The sequence below is a fragment of the Pezoporus wallicus genome, unplaced genomic scaffold (assembly GCF_028554395.1).
Source record: "Pezoporus wallicus isolate ANWC-B61680 ecotype Strahan unplaced genomic scaffold, APGP_CSIRO_Pwel_v1 contig_8673, whole genome shotgun sequence".
NCBI classification, from domain to species: Eukaryota; Metazoa; Chordata; class Aves; order Psittaciformes; family Psittacidae; genus Pezoporus; species Pezoporus wallicus.
Window position 1 is genome coordinate 1,314,507 of NW_026637196.1, and position 17,451 is coordinate 1,331,957.

Genomic DNA, 17,451 nt, shown 5'->3' on the forward strand with positions numbered 1-17,451 from the left:
GGGGGCAATCATCCTTCACAGTTACAGCTATCCCACATGCAGAACTTGGTTTAGTCTTTTCCAAAAAGTCAACATTGCTTGCAAATTTTATGGCCTAGACCCAGCACCTCAAAGACCTGAGTAACTCGTCAGCAGCAAGAAAACACCATCAATCCTCTCTCCCTTACTCACACACACACACACACACAGAGGAAACCACCACTAGGCCATAAACCATACAGGGACAAAAGGTTATAAAGATAACTACAAAGCAATCCTAAACTAACTCATTAAATCATTCATTCAGCCCACTTTCCTTTTTCACATGCTTTGCCCTTAAATCACTTCTTCCTGTTATTTTTCCCAAGCACCTTTTCAGTTCCTTTTCCTGAAGGAAACAGTCTGTAAATAAGACATATAATAGTCCAACATAAACCGACTTACTTGAGTTCATTAAACGTGACTTAACAAAAAGGGAGCAAGCTGCCATCTAAGTGACTTAAAACCTTGGAACAGGGGGAGCAACACTGGAAAAGCAGGTCTCCTCTAGTTTACATTTAGGCTCAGCAGCATGGGTAACTGGTAGAATTACCAAATGTGAGAACTGAGGAAGTAAAACCACTCTCAGATGAAGCAATTTTTATCTACAGGCTTAAAAAGCCCTTTTGTTGTTACCACCTAGCTCCTGCCATACTTAAAAAAAGCAAACCATTACAATGTCCACAATTCCTTTACTGCCCTTGTTTAGACATTCAGAAAGCCCTAGATCCAGGCACACAACCAACTGCTGTTCCTTCAACACTTCACTGAGTACTTCTGGTTTTACATGTTTAGTTCTTGGCAAAAAATGGCTGCGGTAAAAAGCAGAAGACAAAAAGAGAGATTATGGAAATCCAGTCTTCAGCAAAGAGTCAGTACTCCAAAAGCATGAATTTCTGGTCAATAGTTTTAGCAGCATTCATCTACAACACATTTAGCACAATCTGTCTTGGTAAGAAAAAACTGAGTGACACATGTAGTTCAGAACTGAATTACTAGTCCCAAGTACATTTCTATAGTTGAAACAAAGAATATAAGCAGACAAGCATGTGAAGAACAAGCAATAAGAATGAACAGCAAAGCAATTCTAACAGTCAGAACATCCCTGCGGACTGACATTTTGACTGAACCACCATGCTCAAACTGTGTTTCACATCCTCCAGCAAAAGGACAGCTATAAAGCTTCCAAGCAGTTTGTGTCCACTCCTTGCTGGGGTGCATTGGCAGCTAGGTAGCAGGCAACTGCTGGATACAAGTTTTATGTCAGCCTGCACAGGAACCGGTCCCTGCGTGAAGCCAGGCTGCAATTCCCATCATCGACCAGCAAAGACGTGTTGGATGAAATGGAGCTGATTCCCTCTCAGTTGTGAGACTGCAGCTGATGATTTGGACTCATAAAAAAAAAGCAGAAAGAAATAATTACAGAAAATTGTTCATGGAGCACTGAATCCTGGAAATATTCCTACCTGTATATAATCTTGCCTCTTTTCTTCTAATTGTATCAATATGTTAAAGACATTACTTCTACGTGTGAACCTTGCCCTTGCCTCTCTTATGTCCTTAGAACATCACAGGATGATACCTGCAATAAAGCACTTATGACACAATATCGTGGAAGGATCTGTTTATAAATTAGCCAAAGGCAAATGAGTACTTAAGAGTTCAAAGATGGAATTAACATCAGCCACAAGCAAAGACTAAAGCTGGCTGCTCAATGCTTACCATCACTTTCTGCTGTTTCTATAGAGGTCACTTCCTACATTTCTTTTGGGAGATAAAAATCTATTAGTGACAGAAAAGACTGCAGATATTGGCTCAATCTGCTATGGCAGCCAAGCTGACCAAGCAAAGACTTGAACTAAACAATCTCATACAAAGAACCAGAAAGGTACCTGGAAACTGCAGAAATTTGCTTACAAACACTGCCTGGGAGAAGTCCTATGCACACTTCAGAGGGTTCCAAACATGACAGCAGCATCCCAACGCACCTTTGAAGCCACAGAACGATGTCACTTCAAAATACTGCTCCTTACAATATGTTACAACATGATGACCAAGGCAACCAGAAGCTCTACAAGTACCCAAACTACTTGTCTAATAGCTTAAGCAGGGAAATGTCTGACAGAAGTTCAAGAACACTCAGCAATGGTTTTGGAGTCACAAGAAGCCAAGTGACTGACACAGACCAAACTCTGTGGCTTTGCGGGACCAGGCTGCTGCGAACTGAACCCTGTGGGATTTCTGACAGATGTTCCACAATAGAAAAGAGCTGAGCAACACCAAGCAGGAAGGCAATGCTCCAGACCCAAGTATCTCACACTTCATGCTCTTCCCTGAAGGCTAGCCATATGGCATTTTGTAGGTGTTTTCAGATGCCTTCTCCAGCCTTTGCCACTGAAGACAGAGCAGCAGGAAGTCTTCTCAAATCACCTTTAAGGAAGGGAAGCCCTGGTGCTACCCCTTTCTCCTATTTATACCAACTACTGCAACAAACATATTTTATATATAGCTCTGTGGCTTTTTTCCAGGCAGAAGTAACTCAATGCGGGTGTACATATGTTTAGACCACAGCAATTGGAAAGAATGTCCCATAAACACTGTTAACCCCGCTCCTCCACTGCAACCAGAACAGGCTCTACCATTGCAGAAATACAAGCCATGTTATAGGGGGAGAAAAAAAGTCATCCACCCGGAAGCTAAGCAAGCCACTCGCCACCTGCACAGCACTGACAAGCTTCACTACAGCCCCAACAGATTTATAGCTGTAAGTTAGCAGCCAGCTCTTGTCACATAGCATCCAACTGACAAGAGACTGCATAGGGGTGACCAGGGTGTGGGCCAGCAGGAGGGCAGACACACAACACATAAAGCATCTGCCAGTATCCATTCCCATTCTAAAGCAATCTTGCAGGGCTGGGCAAACAGAAAAGAGTCAGATTTTCACAGCACTGTATGCAAACCCTGCTTGTACTGAAAATATCAGCAGTGCCACTATATTTTAATGAGTAAGCTCACACACTGAAAAGAAACAAGAAGGGCAAAATGCAGGAGCCATGGACCAAAATGTACTTCCCTCAAGAGTGGTTGCAGGAACCCCAGTGACACGTAGGTGAGAGGCGCCTGCTATAAATGCAACAGGAGGCTGATCCCAGGGCTAAGCCTAGATTTTAACATGACTCCAGGTGAGCCAAACCCCAGGCAGCAGCCTACAGGGAGAAACAGTGTCTGCTATATTCCCTTTCCTAAAGGAGGGTGCTCCTGCTGCCACATGTAGACAGCTATAAGGTGATAACTACCATGCCTTTCACCAGATTGTCCCTCTGATGGGCTGCAAAGACAGCTCTGACAGTCTTTCCAGAATACATTAAAACAACCTTTCATCACATTTTTCTCTACAACAGATAAATGCTGGGGTGGGGGAGATTAATGTGTCAAAAAAAAAAAAAAGTCTTGCCTTTTCTTATATTTGAATCCAATGGGACTAGACTTTAAAGAGGAAGAAAGCATAATCAACACTTCAGAAGCATCTAAAAAGGCATCTTTGGTTATGTGATGTGGAAAAGTTAATGACCACCATACCATCTCATGCCTCTGCAGAGAAAGGCGTCTCTTGTCCTGGGGTATAAATAACCCAGCTTTATCCTTGCATAAAGCTGTTTGTAACTTCAGGGATGAAACTGCCCTTCCTGAACACATCTTGCTTGGTTCAGAGGAGGCTACCAGGGAGCTTCCAGCTGGGGAGAAGAGGGGAAACCAAGTTCACATTCCAGGGATGATGGTGGGGGGCACAAAAGAAAACCAGAATGTCTCTGGTTAACTGTTAACTGGCGGAATGGTAAACAGGGAAAGAGAAACAGTCTTTGTTCCAGGCTTCACGGAACTGGTTAGCAACATGTCCAGTGAATACGGATTAATGGACAAAGTGAGGTGGTTAAAACAACAGGATGAAGACAACTGCATGATATACATATAAGGCATGCACACACATACACTCATGTGCATGAAATGAATCATAGATTCTGATCCTGCAATCGACCACAGAGGCACTTATCTTCACATCCAGTGGGTGAAGTGGAGCTACTCACGCTCATACTACCTCACACAAAATTAAGCACATGCTTAAGCGTCCACAAGAATGGAGTCAGAGTTTGGGTTCAGTCTTCTTTTAAACCATTCGAGGTCATCATGACTGTAAAAAAGTTACATAAAGAGTTGTGAAAGACTTTGTGTACATTACAGCTGTAACACAATGCCTGTGTCACTTTATAGGCAGGGGAAAAGAGTGGGTTGTAACTTACTGTACTAACAGGCACACTAAGAAAAGTAACATACACTCAACCAGGACAGAATATGTTCCTCCTATTAAACACGTACACAGAAAAATAGAAACATATTCATACCATCATCCAACTAGGCCCCAGCATTTAAATATGCTGTACAACACAAAATCCTGCTTGGCAGCTGTTTACAGTACTTTCCTTTCTGGGGATCTGAGAAAAGCATCCAAATGAAATCACACTGCAGAGTGGGAGGGCAGGACGTGGGACACAACCCAGACAGCAGACCTGGAAGTAAATCTCTCTTCCAAAGCAATGGCTACAACACATAGTCAGCTTGCTGCCCAGAGACAAGACCCCCTCCCCAGCAAGGGAAACCACCCACTTGACATTTTATAATGGATTTTGCTTCTAATCCCTTCCTTCTGCCCTAACTGCTTCTGCAGTTTACATAGATCACTGATGATTTACAGTTCTGCCATCTCCTCAGCACGAGAGCTCCCTGACTCTACTGATCCCAGATGCTACACAAACATGCTTCAGGCTCACAGCTCCTTTCCCCTGCTTCCCCACAGCAGGAATACCAGCTCCTCTCTGCCTGGAGAGTCATAGTATTCTTTACACAGCCTCCTCCCCTCCTCAGCCAGGGCTGCTGGCTAAGGCGGGTCGAATTGCTCCTCCCTGTACAACAGGCCCTAAGTGCCAGAAAAAACTACCAGTAAAAAGAAGGAGTTTCTGTTGCTTGCCAACAAACCTTTAGGCAGTAGGTGATGAGTGTTCCCAATTGTTTTAAACCTCTGGAAAGCACTGAGCAAAACTAAATGCCTTATCGTGGCAAGCGCTCTTCTCTTCCCGCTGGAACATCACAGGACTCTCCACAGGCACTGCTCTTCCTCCCTGGTGTCCTCAAGGTGCCCTCCAAAATGATTTTCTTTCACAAAAGAAAAAAGCAGGTTTTTCCAAACTAAGACAGCTCCGTTTCCTTGTCAGAGATGCAGAGCTGGGAGCACCTCATGCAACCATATCCTCTGCCACACAGCACAGTGTTATTACCCAGGCCAGCTCGGTGCTCCCTTCCAGACTTGCTGGTCAGCCTGGAACCTCAGTCATCAGACCTCCACCACGAAGGACCAGACAGACTGGAGACAATGCTGACTCTGAGCATATTATATAGGGTTTGTCTAGACTGGAAGCGTGGTTTGCCTGCTTTTTCCAAAACCTGTGTTTAAATTAACCAGCATGTGCTTACCCAAGTGTGCAGGCCCTGGGAAATGCATCGGCAGAGCAGTGCACAAAGAACCCCTCCCACATGTATGTGGCTGCCAGTGGATAAATATAGTACTGCACACATGGCTATACACCACAATCAAAAATGGATCTATCACAGGTTGTGGACATCAAAATGCTGATTTGCAGCCCTGCTACAGAAAGCAGGCCAAGAACTTCACAAAACAAGCATCTACAAGCCAGCCACCACATCAGTGATACAGCAGAGCCCCTCTTTCAGAAGTTACAGCCAAAATCACATCCAGAGCAGTCAGTGGTGAGGAAGCTGAAGCAAGCTGCCTCCAACCCAGAGCACCTTCCCCTCATCCTTCCCCAGCACCAGTTATTTGCACTGCTGACTGCATATAAAATACATCTCGACAGCTTAGCAGAGACATGCAGCGCAAACCATGGATTATCAGGCAGGAGGATTATCCTCCAGTGCAGGAGAAGCTGGAAGTCCAATTCCAGTCTCAAAAGCAGCTCAGGCTTTTAGAAACAACTATATCCACAGAGGTCCACCACACACTCCTCAGAAAGAGGTGTTAATGCATTCCATTAAGAGCGTTTTATGTGATGTTGTCCCCATTCCCCTCCAGCATCATTCCTGTAGCAGGATTCAGGGCACAGACTGGGCAAACACCCCCAAGCCATCCTTCATGGTTGGGCAAGATATACAGAAACATTTTTGAAGTATATCTGGCCACGGTTCAGTACAAGAAAACCAGATGAGTTGGGACAAGGTGGGCTTAAACAAATGAAGCAGATCACACATTTGTCAGCTCCAGCTGACAGCCAGCAATGCTTCTGGACCCAGCTGCCCAAGAAGGATGACACCCCAAAGCAGGTTTGAAACAACTATGCTTGGGACTGCTATATCTAGTTCAAAACTGGGAGATAAGCCAAAAGCAAGGAGTTATGCACCTGTTTTAAAGTCCTGGATGCTGGGACACTTTGCAGTAAGTGGATAAGTATCCTGCCTGTTATACATTGAGGGGAAAAAAAAGGCTCAGAGACTCTAAAGAGCAGAGCACAGAACCCAAAACCAACTGCACTATATTAAAAATTACACAGCTCTGTTTCAAGGTTCACTCTACCTTTACACATTCCAGCAGCACAGAAAGCTTTGGTTAGGAGCATAAAAAGCATCATTCTTGGCCCAGACAAAACTCTGACAGAAAAGATGCTAATATTGCTGCAATGTAACTGGCAAAAAGAAGCCCTTTCACTGGTATAGCCTGTTTCTTTGAAGGACAAGCTCATTCAATAGACTCTTCTGACGCCGTGTCACCATTAAGACAGCGTGTCATGGAAGCTTAGTTTGCAAATTGCTTTCAGCACAGAGCTGGGACTGTTCAGCCTGGAGAAGAGAAGGCTGCGTGGAGACCTCATAGCAGCTTTCCAGTATCTGAAGGGGGCTTATAAGGATGCTGGGGAGGGACTCTTCACTAGGGACTGTAGTGACAGGACAAGGGGTAACAGGTTAAAACTTAAACAGGGGAAGTTTAGATTGGATATAAGGAGGAAGTTCTTTACTGTAAGGGTGGTGAGGCACTGGAATGGGTTGCCCAGGGAGGTTGTGAATGCTCCATCCCTGGCAGTGTTCAAGGCCAGGTTGGATGAAGCCTTGGGTGACATGGTTTAATGTGGTGTCCCTGCCCAAGGCAGGGGGGCTGGAACTGGATGATCTTAAGGTCCTTTCAAACCCTAGCTACTCTATGATTCTATAGACAAGTGCTTAATCACAAACACCCTTACCCATTGGGGAATCCACCCCTCTCTGGATATCTCCAACACCTTCCCCATCCCCTTACTGTCCATGTCCATGGCTGAAGGACATTGCATGGCAAGTTCTGAGCACCAAGAGCAGGCAAGAGGCAGGACTTGCACAGACTTCTTTCACTCTCAGTCCTATTAGGTGTTTCAGCGATTCCAGCAGCTCGACTGCATTAGGGACTGTGTAATGAACTCAAGCTCCTTTGCTGCAAAGTCCTGGGCTGAGCAACGGTGCCTTGCTTGGGTTTTTTTTTGCAAATGAAAGTATCCCTAGTACAAACAAGACTTCAAAGGCAAGCAGCCCTTATGTGCTACTCAAAGGTGAGCAACCAATTTCAAAGCCCTTTGGAGAGCTCAAAGGCTACCACTGTTGGGCACAGGAGACATAGCTAACACTTCAGTACTGGCACTTCAAACAACGATTGCCCTGTGCAGAGCCTGCTTGTGGACAGGGAAGGGTTTTTGAACAGGCAGCACTGTTCTTCCCAGTGCCTGCTCGGTAGAAAACCAGAAGCTTTACAGGTCTGTATCCTTGAATCCATTGACACTACCACAAAGTTGCTTGCTCCTTCCCTCAGAAACTCCATCTGCCTGCTTTCAAGCCATTTGTTAATGTTGTGACTCTCTACTACTATGCAGCCTCCAATAATCTATTGTCTTCCAGAGAAAGGAGTCTCTCTGGATCCATGATGGAGAAAATTTCAGTCTAGCTATACAGTTTTGTCTGGGAGATGCAGAAATTCAAGAACCATCACCGTAAGGAAGGAATGCCATTGTTCAAACTGCACCAGGTAAGAAATCTCATATTAGTTATTAAATCACATGAGCCTGCTTGACCAACTATGAATTTTAATACTGTATTTGGGAGAACAAGCGGGACTGCCTTTTATTGCTATTGACTTGGAAACACTGAATACACCAGCAGTCCATAAACTTTTCTATAGTACTATTTTCAATCAAAGTTTCCCCACAGTAACTAACAACAGTGCTGGTCTCCTGGGACACAAGTAAAATTACAAGGCTTACTGGGGTTTCCACAGCTCTAATTCATATGGTGCTTAATCTGCTTGGGCCTGTCAGAAAGTCATCATCACCAGAGCTACCGAAATCATTAGTGACAATGGAACTAAGTCAACATTTACAACAGCACATTCTGGAGACTTTTAAGCAAATAATCCTAAATGAACACACAGTCCTCACATGGGAGATATAAGAAACATTGCTGGTAAGCTGCAAGAGGCTGGTCTTTGTGGCTAAGGCTAACATATAGCCTCAGAAGATCAGGATTCAATTTCTAGGCCTGCCTCAGACTTCCTGTGGGACTTTGAAGCCATGTCTGTATAGGAAAAGCATGTCCCATTCCACACACACACCTTTTATTTAAGACTGAAGCTTCTCTAGTTTTAGTCTAATTTATCCTTGTCTGTCCAATGCTCACCAAAGCCAGGCAGAGATGGGATGCTCCTGCTGTCTACGGTCATGCGAACACTGGCAGCAACTCGCCTTTGCACCAGTATTTTTGAAGACAGATCCCAGGGCACAGATCCATTGCTGGTTACAACTGCAGAGCTCAGCTGTATTTTCCTTGCACAACATGCAGACATGCTCAGGGCAAGGCTAAGCAGCACTGTGGTGAAAGGAAACAGTGGGAGGTTTTTCTCAATTGCAGTAGCCACCCTTTGATGGGTTCAGCCTCAGCAGAGCCTGTGGAGTTTCAGGCACAGGGACCAGCCCACATCTGGAGCTGGAAACCAGAGCAGAGAGCACACTGCAACCCATCTCCCATGTTCCCTGCATCTACAGAAGCCCTCAGAAACTTCCAGCTCAGTGGAGGCAAGTACATCAGATATGAACAGAAGGCTGAAGTGACTGAAACTGGGCTTAGTGCTAGTTAATTATTCAGACCTTAGCTGGGATCACTCAGCACTAATATCAGGGCTCCATTCTGGAAAGAACTGTTTGAGCACCATGTAAGTGCCACTCCCTGCCCCAAACAAGACAAGAGACCTTTACAAAAGTCAAAGGCTAGCTAGTACATGGTGTTTGCTTTCACTCTCACAGAGAAAACTGTACCAAGGCTAATCAAGCAACTTCTCCTTCAGACCTGATCAACAAGAATCAAAATATCCACTCAAATTTCCCAAGCCAACAAAATGCTGACCACCACTTTCTTAGCTTGAAGAGGAGGTGATGCCCTGCAATTACTTTCCACTAGATACAGGGGAGAGTGAAATAACATACAAGTCATTTTACAGGCACTTGCAGACCCCTGATGTTACAAAAGCACATAGTGGTCCAACCTGGCCTGACTCCCAAACATCATTCAACTCTTCTGCCCTCCTGAAACAAATGAGGCGATGCACCACAGCATGGACAGGGAAACAGGTGGTACAATTTGGAGGAGGTCTCTTTCTACTGTGTCTGTGGATGTCTTTCTCCACCAGCTCTCCCTGCACCACACTGAATAACAGCTCTGACCAGCAAGCAGCAAATGAAACAGCTCTGACCAGCCCTGACCTCTGTCATCTTACTATCCCAGATAGCAAAGGCTCTAATACATGCTTCACAGCCCACTGCAGAACAACAGCCCACAAGCAAAAGGGGATCATCAGTCTGTATGAGTACACCTTATCCAGCACAGCAGGGACAGAGTAAAACCTGCTTACAGGTCTCTCCAAACAGGCTAGCTGAAGTCCCACGTGCCTTCTCAGAATACTCAGCTCATCTGAAGGAGGCAAAGAACAATGTGCAAGCCAAGACCACAGCAGCTGTAAAACACCATCCTGGTAATCAGCATTCGACCATCCAGGGGAAGCAAGAACCACTTGAACCCACTAGGCAGATGACCTGGTTTGTGTTATTTATGCTGACTGTACCCCAGCTGTTGGCACATCATTCCCCTATCCTGCTGTGGACTGGTCTTCCTGCAGTCTTCCACAGTAGAGACAGCACATTATTTAGGGGTGGACAGAAAAGAGGATCTTTCCAGCAATCTTGTCTCAAGATTAGCAAGAAGGATCACAGTGGCTCATGGACAGAGTTGCAAGCTACAAAAACAAACATGTAGAATTGTTATATGGTTTTATATCCATCATACTTCAAGAACCAAAAGCAATGGGTGATGCAGTCCACCAGCAGAAACTTTGGCTTTGATATGCCCTGTAGCTGTAAGTCACATTTAACACTCATGTTTGTTAGGAGAACTAGCCAGATTATCCTGTAATTTCAGGGCAAGGTATAACGTTCATAGAGTGAAGAATGGAACAAGGAAAACCTATACCAATGCATGAAATTGTTAACACAGGGTCATCTTCAGCACCATGTATTTGAAGATGGAGTAGAGGGGACCACAGCAGCCTGGGAGGGAAGGATTTAGCCCCTAAACTATGACATTCTCATCTATTCCACTGACTATCTGCAGATACAGACATGCCACTGAAATGCAGGTCTGGCTATGGAGAAGCTAACCAGCCTTTGTTTCTCCTTTAAAGAACACTGTTATAAGCTTGACCAGAGACAGATATGAAATCCTTTCTATCTCTGGACAGCAGCCCCTAAGCTGTTAAAGCAATTGAATGTGTTTAGACTGAGCAGTGCAGAGATCCCTAGCTATCAACCAGGGCCACACAACACTCATGGATGCTGAAGCAGAACAGACACAGCAGCAGAAGACCAGGCAATGGTTAGATGCATCCTCTCAGCTGTGCCACTGGCTGCACTGGTCCCAGACCTGGTGGGCTGAGCACTGCTCAGACTCTAGTGGAGTGGAGAAGGAAAATAGGGCAATACTGTGCTGAAGAGCTCCTCAAAAGCACCATCATTATGTAAAAGACCCTTCCAAATCCTGCCAAAGCAAAAGCTTATGACAGCATCAGACAGGCTGCTCTCTACTTCACCCACACAGTCAGGCTGCTCAGCCCCACATCTAGCTCCCTAGGAAGTGCTGCCTACAAGAAACCCAGCAGGCTTCGCTGCTGAAGGACCAAGTTGTTCCCAAAGACTTACCAAGAATCCCACTCTGCAACAAGTTTCAGCTGCGCCTTAAAAGATTAAATAAAATGTGATGATTTCTGAAGCATTTATATCAGTGAATCAAACTTATGTGTTTTTTGATTCTCTTCCAGTTAAGGTTCAGCAACTCTCAGCTGATCCAGTTAAGACCAGTAGCAGACTAAACTGATTCATTTTGGAAGCTACAGTATTTTCAAACAAAAAAGACTGTGTACTGAAGGCAGGAAGCGACAGCCAGGCCAGAAACATTACTCCACTTTCCTGTGTCCAGAACAGCTTGTGGTCCTAGCCCAGCCCTGCGACTTTTCAGGGAATTAAGAAGCTGGAGAACTGTGCTGGGAATGCAAGGGGCATGACAAGGCATGGAGGGACTCAAGCTCCCATGGATCTGTTTCCCTCTTAAATCTATGCCTGTCCACTTGCAGGACACAAAGCTAAGCGTATAGGTTTCAGCTGCCCTAACCAGGGAGCTACCATTAGGCTGAAAGCAGCCAGGAGGCAGGCAGTAAGAACAGACCATGCCTCACCAAAGGAGGACAGGAAACCCTGCCTCCCCAGGAACATCTTAGGTGTCATTTTCAGAATGAAAGCTCTCAGAAAGGATTTGCAGAGCCACTCAATCCAACCCAGCATGATGGACTGGAAACAGGGGCTCCAGCTGCACATGTTCACATGACACTTGGTGAGGGGAGACCATGATACAACAATCCAAGTGCTGAATGACTTCCCGCTGGGGAATGTCAGGTTTTAGTTAAAGAACTCTTTTAAACTGGCAACTTGAAATATTTCTGGCTTAGAAAATGAACAGGAGAGATCAAAGAAACAAGCAGCAAATTCCAAATGTGTTCTTTTTGAATCACTGGTTTACTGTTTTGGGGAAAAGCCTGCAGCAGGTTTTGCAGCAATTTGTTTCTACATTGACATTTATAATCTGCTTTGACCGAGGATACCCACACAAACATATCCTAAAATAGGCACAGCTACATCAGTTTTAAAGATGCTTATATTTACAAGAGTAGAGCTTAACAGTATGAACAACGAGAACCATACCTGCACAGGTGCATTACTTCTGTGAGCAGAGAAAGATTTGTGTAGTCAAGTTGCAGGGTACTGGAACAACCCATAAATTATAGCAATAGGAGATGGCTCACCACTTAGCTGCCACACTGTTCTGCTAGTGCCACTTACTCAGGGTGATCCTGTGCCGCTCCAAAGGTACTCAGTGCCCAGTTTCTACTTCTGTGTCTCCACTGGAATCACTAGCACGGTGGCCAGATGCATGGCTGGATTTCTGATAGGGCTAGAAATCCTCTAGAAATAGAATGCAGGCCAACCAAACTCTCTAAGGACATAGTAGCTTGAGCCACCACACTCACATGTTACAATCCCAGCTATCAACAGGCCTAGACTTAAGCCGCTGTGCTCCAGCTCCATATTGATTCAGGATCTGGAAAAGGCAGGAAAAGTGGATTCAAGCCATCAACATCAGAAGAAGAAAAAAAAGAAGTCTAAACCCAGAGCTCATCAGGCAGCAGCAAAACTCAGGATTCTCACAAAAGAGAAGTTGTTTTCAAAAAGCAGCGACAAACCCAAACACAACATCCAGTTTGTCAACAAGCTTTAAAGAGCTCCTGTTCCTTCCCCTTATTTATTTTTTTTTTAAATACCCACGATTACGTATTGGTTCCTTAGTTTTACTCCTGTGGAGATCTTCTGCAGCTGCACAGAAAAACCACGCATTAATTATAAGAAAAAATAAGTCCTAATAAAAGCACCAAAACAAGTTCTCTCTTGTACAGTTCCCAAGTAACACAGTGCATGTCCTGCACAGCCGTCATGCAAAGTATCTCCACTTACCCACACTCCCCCTTGCAGAGCAATGCACAAACAGGTCTCTGCAGAGCCAGCCTCCCACAGCCTGCCTACGTCCAGCCCAGCATTACACGGCTGCTTCACTGAAAGAAGCCAATTTTCAGTGTCACAAACTGCCCAAGGGGTCTGCCCCTGACCACTGAGCCTGACAGGCCTCACACCAGCAAAGAGCTGCTTAAGAAAGAGCAGGGACACAAGGGACACTTTCCACTGCAAGGGAAAATTACATCTTATGGAAGTCAAGGTAGTGCTACTGAGGGTGCTTGTCCATCTTAAATTGAGCAGCCCGCTTCAATAAAAGCTTGAGGGACTCAGAGGAACCACAGGGCCTCACCTGTATCTGCACATACAAAGCACACTATAACCTTTCAGGTGTTAATCTAGGGCAGCAGTCCTCCTCCATCCTATGTAATCAAGCAGCAATCAGCTGAGATGACCAGCCATAGCTACCAGCTTCACAGGCCCTTCTGTATTTCCATGTGACTAGAGTCACATACATCTTTTGGAGCAGCCATTACTCAAAAAGTCCAAGAGACAAAGATGCCTGAGGGTTTCTCCCTGCAGGTCAGCAAAGATCCTTGAGGAGCGATGTGTATGATGCTCGATTTCAGTCCCAAGCGATTTACACTTAAACCTGGTATCAGACAGAGAGGATCTGAATCCTGCTGGTTTAGAAAGATAGAGCTGCTTCTCACCTTGGAAGGTAGAAGAGCGCACACACAGCAGAGGGGATATCTCTACATATATCCAACATGTGTTGGATCTTTAGTAAGGGGCCCACTCCCTCTTGTCTTGCACATTCCAGCTGTCCCACCAACAGCAGGCCATAACTCACCTGAGGAAAACTTAGAGCAGATCCCTTTAGGAAACCAACACCAGCACCTACCACATCAAATGACAAACTGAGTTGATGATGAGGACATAACAAATTGCTTCTGCCAGCAAACTCCACAGCAGTTCCTTTGCATCTCACTGATTAACTGCTCTTAATCCAGCCCTCAAACCCTAATTTGATGGTGTGGAATGAATCCACAATGTCCCCAGGGGATCAGACAGCCCTAGCTGCACACTAGGAGAGACAGCACAGGGGATACAACAGAGCTCTTCCAAAAGGCATGTGCAAGGAAAACAAAACCAACCAGGTACCAGAGCATACCCTGGGTACACAGCAGCAGGTCACAGCCCTGGAAAGCAGTGTGCAGATCTCAGCTCCTGTTCACAAAGCAAGAATACAATGCCCACTGTACATGGTGGTACAGGTGGATTTTGGCTCTTTTGACTGAGGTTTCTGCAGAATACAGATCAACAAACTGCTCTTCAGCAACAGCTACAAAGCACCTTTCACTGGCAGGCCACAGGCTGCATTAAATGCAGTGCATGCATGCACATGAACACACTGAGGTCATGCACAAACACCAAGGACTCTCCTCTAGAGAGCTCTGAGGAAGCCAAGCAGGTTTTTCCCTTTCTTGGCAAGAGAATATTGTGTTCCTTGGCATGAAATAGCCATCTCAGGAAAACTGACCTGAACCAGAACAGGATTTTATGCTGGGGACAGGACACTTAGGCAAGGTGTCATTTACTTCCCCTGAAGTTTTACACACACTCTTCACTCCAAGAGATAAATTTTGAAGCACTATTGTTCTGAGACAAATGAGCGCACTTTGCAGTCACAGATTACAAGCATTTCTTATTTATTAGTGAGCCTTTACAAGGGGGGGAGGGATTAACCTTTCTATTTATGGAGAGAACAAGCTACACAAGGCCGAGTGATTTGCACAGGGTTACAAGTGAATCAGTGAAGGGACTGAGCGAGGTGCCCTGACTCAGGGGCGCCTGCTGTCAGCACAAGGCAATGCCACCCAGCTCCTGTTCTCCACAACCAGGATTAAGTCATCCTCCTCATGACACCAGTCAATTCCCAGTGAGTAACTGTCAGGAATGCTCCACAACACCAGGAAGAATGATGGATTTTTCAGGTAGAAGCATTATACCACAGGTATCTCCAAGGGAAGGGAGTCTGAGGCACACAGAGGAGGAACATGGAGAAAAGCACATCCGGGCCTGTGGAATGCAGACCCCATCTGAACAGTCACCTCCAACATACATCTTTCATCCTCCATCTCTCAGACCATCCCATCCTTCCCTACATACTCTGAGAACACTCCTTTGCGAGGCTGAGAGCAATTGCTTACACAGAACAGGTCTTTGTGTATCACCAGCTGCCAGTAATGCAGGTTTGCAGTTGGAAACATGGAGGAAGAGGCAGTATTATATTTCTCCTGTCAGTCATCTGTAACAACTCCACACACCACAGTGTGGAAAATCCCAAAAGCTTCCTGATACAGAATGGGCAGATAACCACACAAGCAAAAGAAGTGCTTCAGCAGAAGAACCAGGGCTTTAGCAAGGATATGCAGCACAGTAAAGATCCCAACTAAGAGACAGACTACAGTCACATATCAGTTGCTCTGCATCACTCTACAGTTACACCAGTCTCCCAAAGCCATACTGTTAGTACACATGGGACCTTAAGCAACACAGCACTCACCTTGCTGCCTATGTCTTCACGCTTGTTCCCAGGCTTGCTCCTCCTCAGCTTAATGGAAGGGGAGCGAAGCAGATTTTTGATCCGACTTGTTATTGTAGACCCTTCGACCGACATCATCTCCAGGTGCCAGAGGGTGTTCACCCCACACACACACACGAGCCCAGGGCTGAGGCAGAAATCCCGATGTGCTCAGTTTTGCTTACACCCGTTCACATAGCTCTCAGCAATTCTGCTTGGGAACTCCACTCCTGTTACACTGCAGAGCTATTCACAGAGGCTGGCAGACTTCTCCCTTGCAGATTCCAGAGGATCAAATCAGCAGTGATCTAAACTGAAAGATGCACCCGTGGGTCAGTACAACATTCACAATGAATTCTACCCTCATTCTTTGCAAGAAATGCCAAATTCAAGAGTTTATGGTAAGGACGGGTGCAGCATTGCTTATTCGCAGAGGCTTCCACGAGAATTATTATCCTTTTAGTATGTACTGGCACATCTAAACCAATTGCCAGATCAAAAAAAATTATGTTACACATTTCAGTATCATTTTATGACAAAGATAACAATCCTCACGGCTGGAGCCCACTAACGGAGTCCATCCAGCCCCTTGCTTTTGCTCCATACACATCCATTCTACCTTAGGGTTCACAGTAAGGAAAGCACAGCGCTGTGCTTCATCATTAAATACCAAACCGCAGAAGCACACCGAGAATAAACATGAGGGAGTTTTTAACTCTCACAAATTTTGCTCTGCTTTAAGTACATACACACATATATAACTAGCGGGTGATATCTGACAATAAAGGCACATAAGACTTCACATCCCCGCACCCTTCGTTTATAAAGAGGGTGAAGGAGGAACTGTGACTGCTGCCAACGATTACAAACCCTTCACCTCTCCCGAAGCCCCGGTGCTTGCCGGGGGGAAAGAGGGATCTGGTCAAAGCCTGCAGCAAATATATCCTCCGGCTTCCGCGCAAAATGGGGGCGGGGGGAACAGAGAGAGAAGGAGGGAAGGGGAAAGAGAGAAACGTCCGAGTCAGCACAACCGCCAGCCCCCTCCCCACGGCGGCACTGCGGGCTGACGGGACGGGACGCGCCTCCTCCGGCCGGCCGCCCCGGCTCCTCCACCCCCTGCTCCCACCTCTCCTACCTGGCGCTCAGCAGCGGCTCTGCCGGCAGAGCCACCGCCGCGGTGCCCCGCCGCGCCTGCCCATGCAGCCGACCTCCCCCGAGGAGGGGCTGCGGCGCGGGCCGCCCCTGCAGGCGGGGCGGGGGCCGTTCCCTCCGCGGGAGGCGGCGAGGGGGCGGCTCCGCACGCGTGTGTGTGCCGGACGCGGGGGGCCGAGGCCGCCCGCCGAGCCCCGCAGCCCCGCGGCGAGCGCCGCCCAGCCGCTGCCCCCCGGCCGCAGCGCCGCACGCAGCCCCGGCACGGCCGATCCGACACGCTACGGCGGCCCGCGCGGGTCAAACCGCGGCGCGCAGCGGAGCGGGGGGCGGGATCCGCGGGAGCCGTTAGCGCGCTGAGGGTGGGGGCTGGCGCAGGGCGAGCTCCGGCGCTCTGTAGTGTCGGGGAGCTGGAAGTGCCTCTAGGGCGGGGAGGGAGCCGCTCTGCCGTGCCCGCCGCCCCTCAGGCTGTGTCCCACCGCCGCCGTACCCGGGGAGGGGCCGCTCTCACCG

General features: G+C 46.8%; 1 protein-coding gene across 4 annotated transcripts in view; it reads right to left on the reverse strand.

Annotated features, from left to right (window-relative positions):
- The window catches only part of MAPKBP1 (mitogen-activated protein kinase binding protein 1), a 98,971-nt gene extending 81,917 nt beyond the window's left edge, over positions 1 to 17,054 (reverse strand). For 3 of the 4 annotated variants that reach the window (XM_057403953.1, XM_057403955.1, XM_057403951.1), the window contains exons 1-2: positions 16,925 to 17,052; positions 15,772 to 16,102 (exon numbers count right to left, since the gene is read on the reverse strand). In XM_057403953.1, the coding sequence (XP_057259936.1) occupies positions 15,772 to 15,888 (117 nt within the window). In that variant the 5' untranslated portion in view covers positions 15,889 to 16,102; positions 16,925 to 17,052. Of the gene's footprint in view, positions 1 to 15,771; positions 16,103 to 16,924 lie in introns of all 4 variants that reach the window. The other variant, XM_057403952.1, reaches the window with a different exon arrangement.
- Between the last annotated feature and the right edge of the window lie 397 nt (positions 17,055 to 17,451).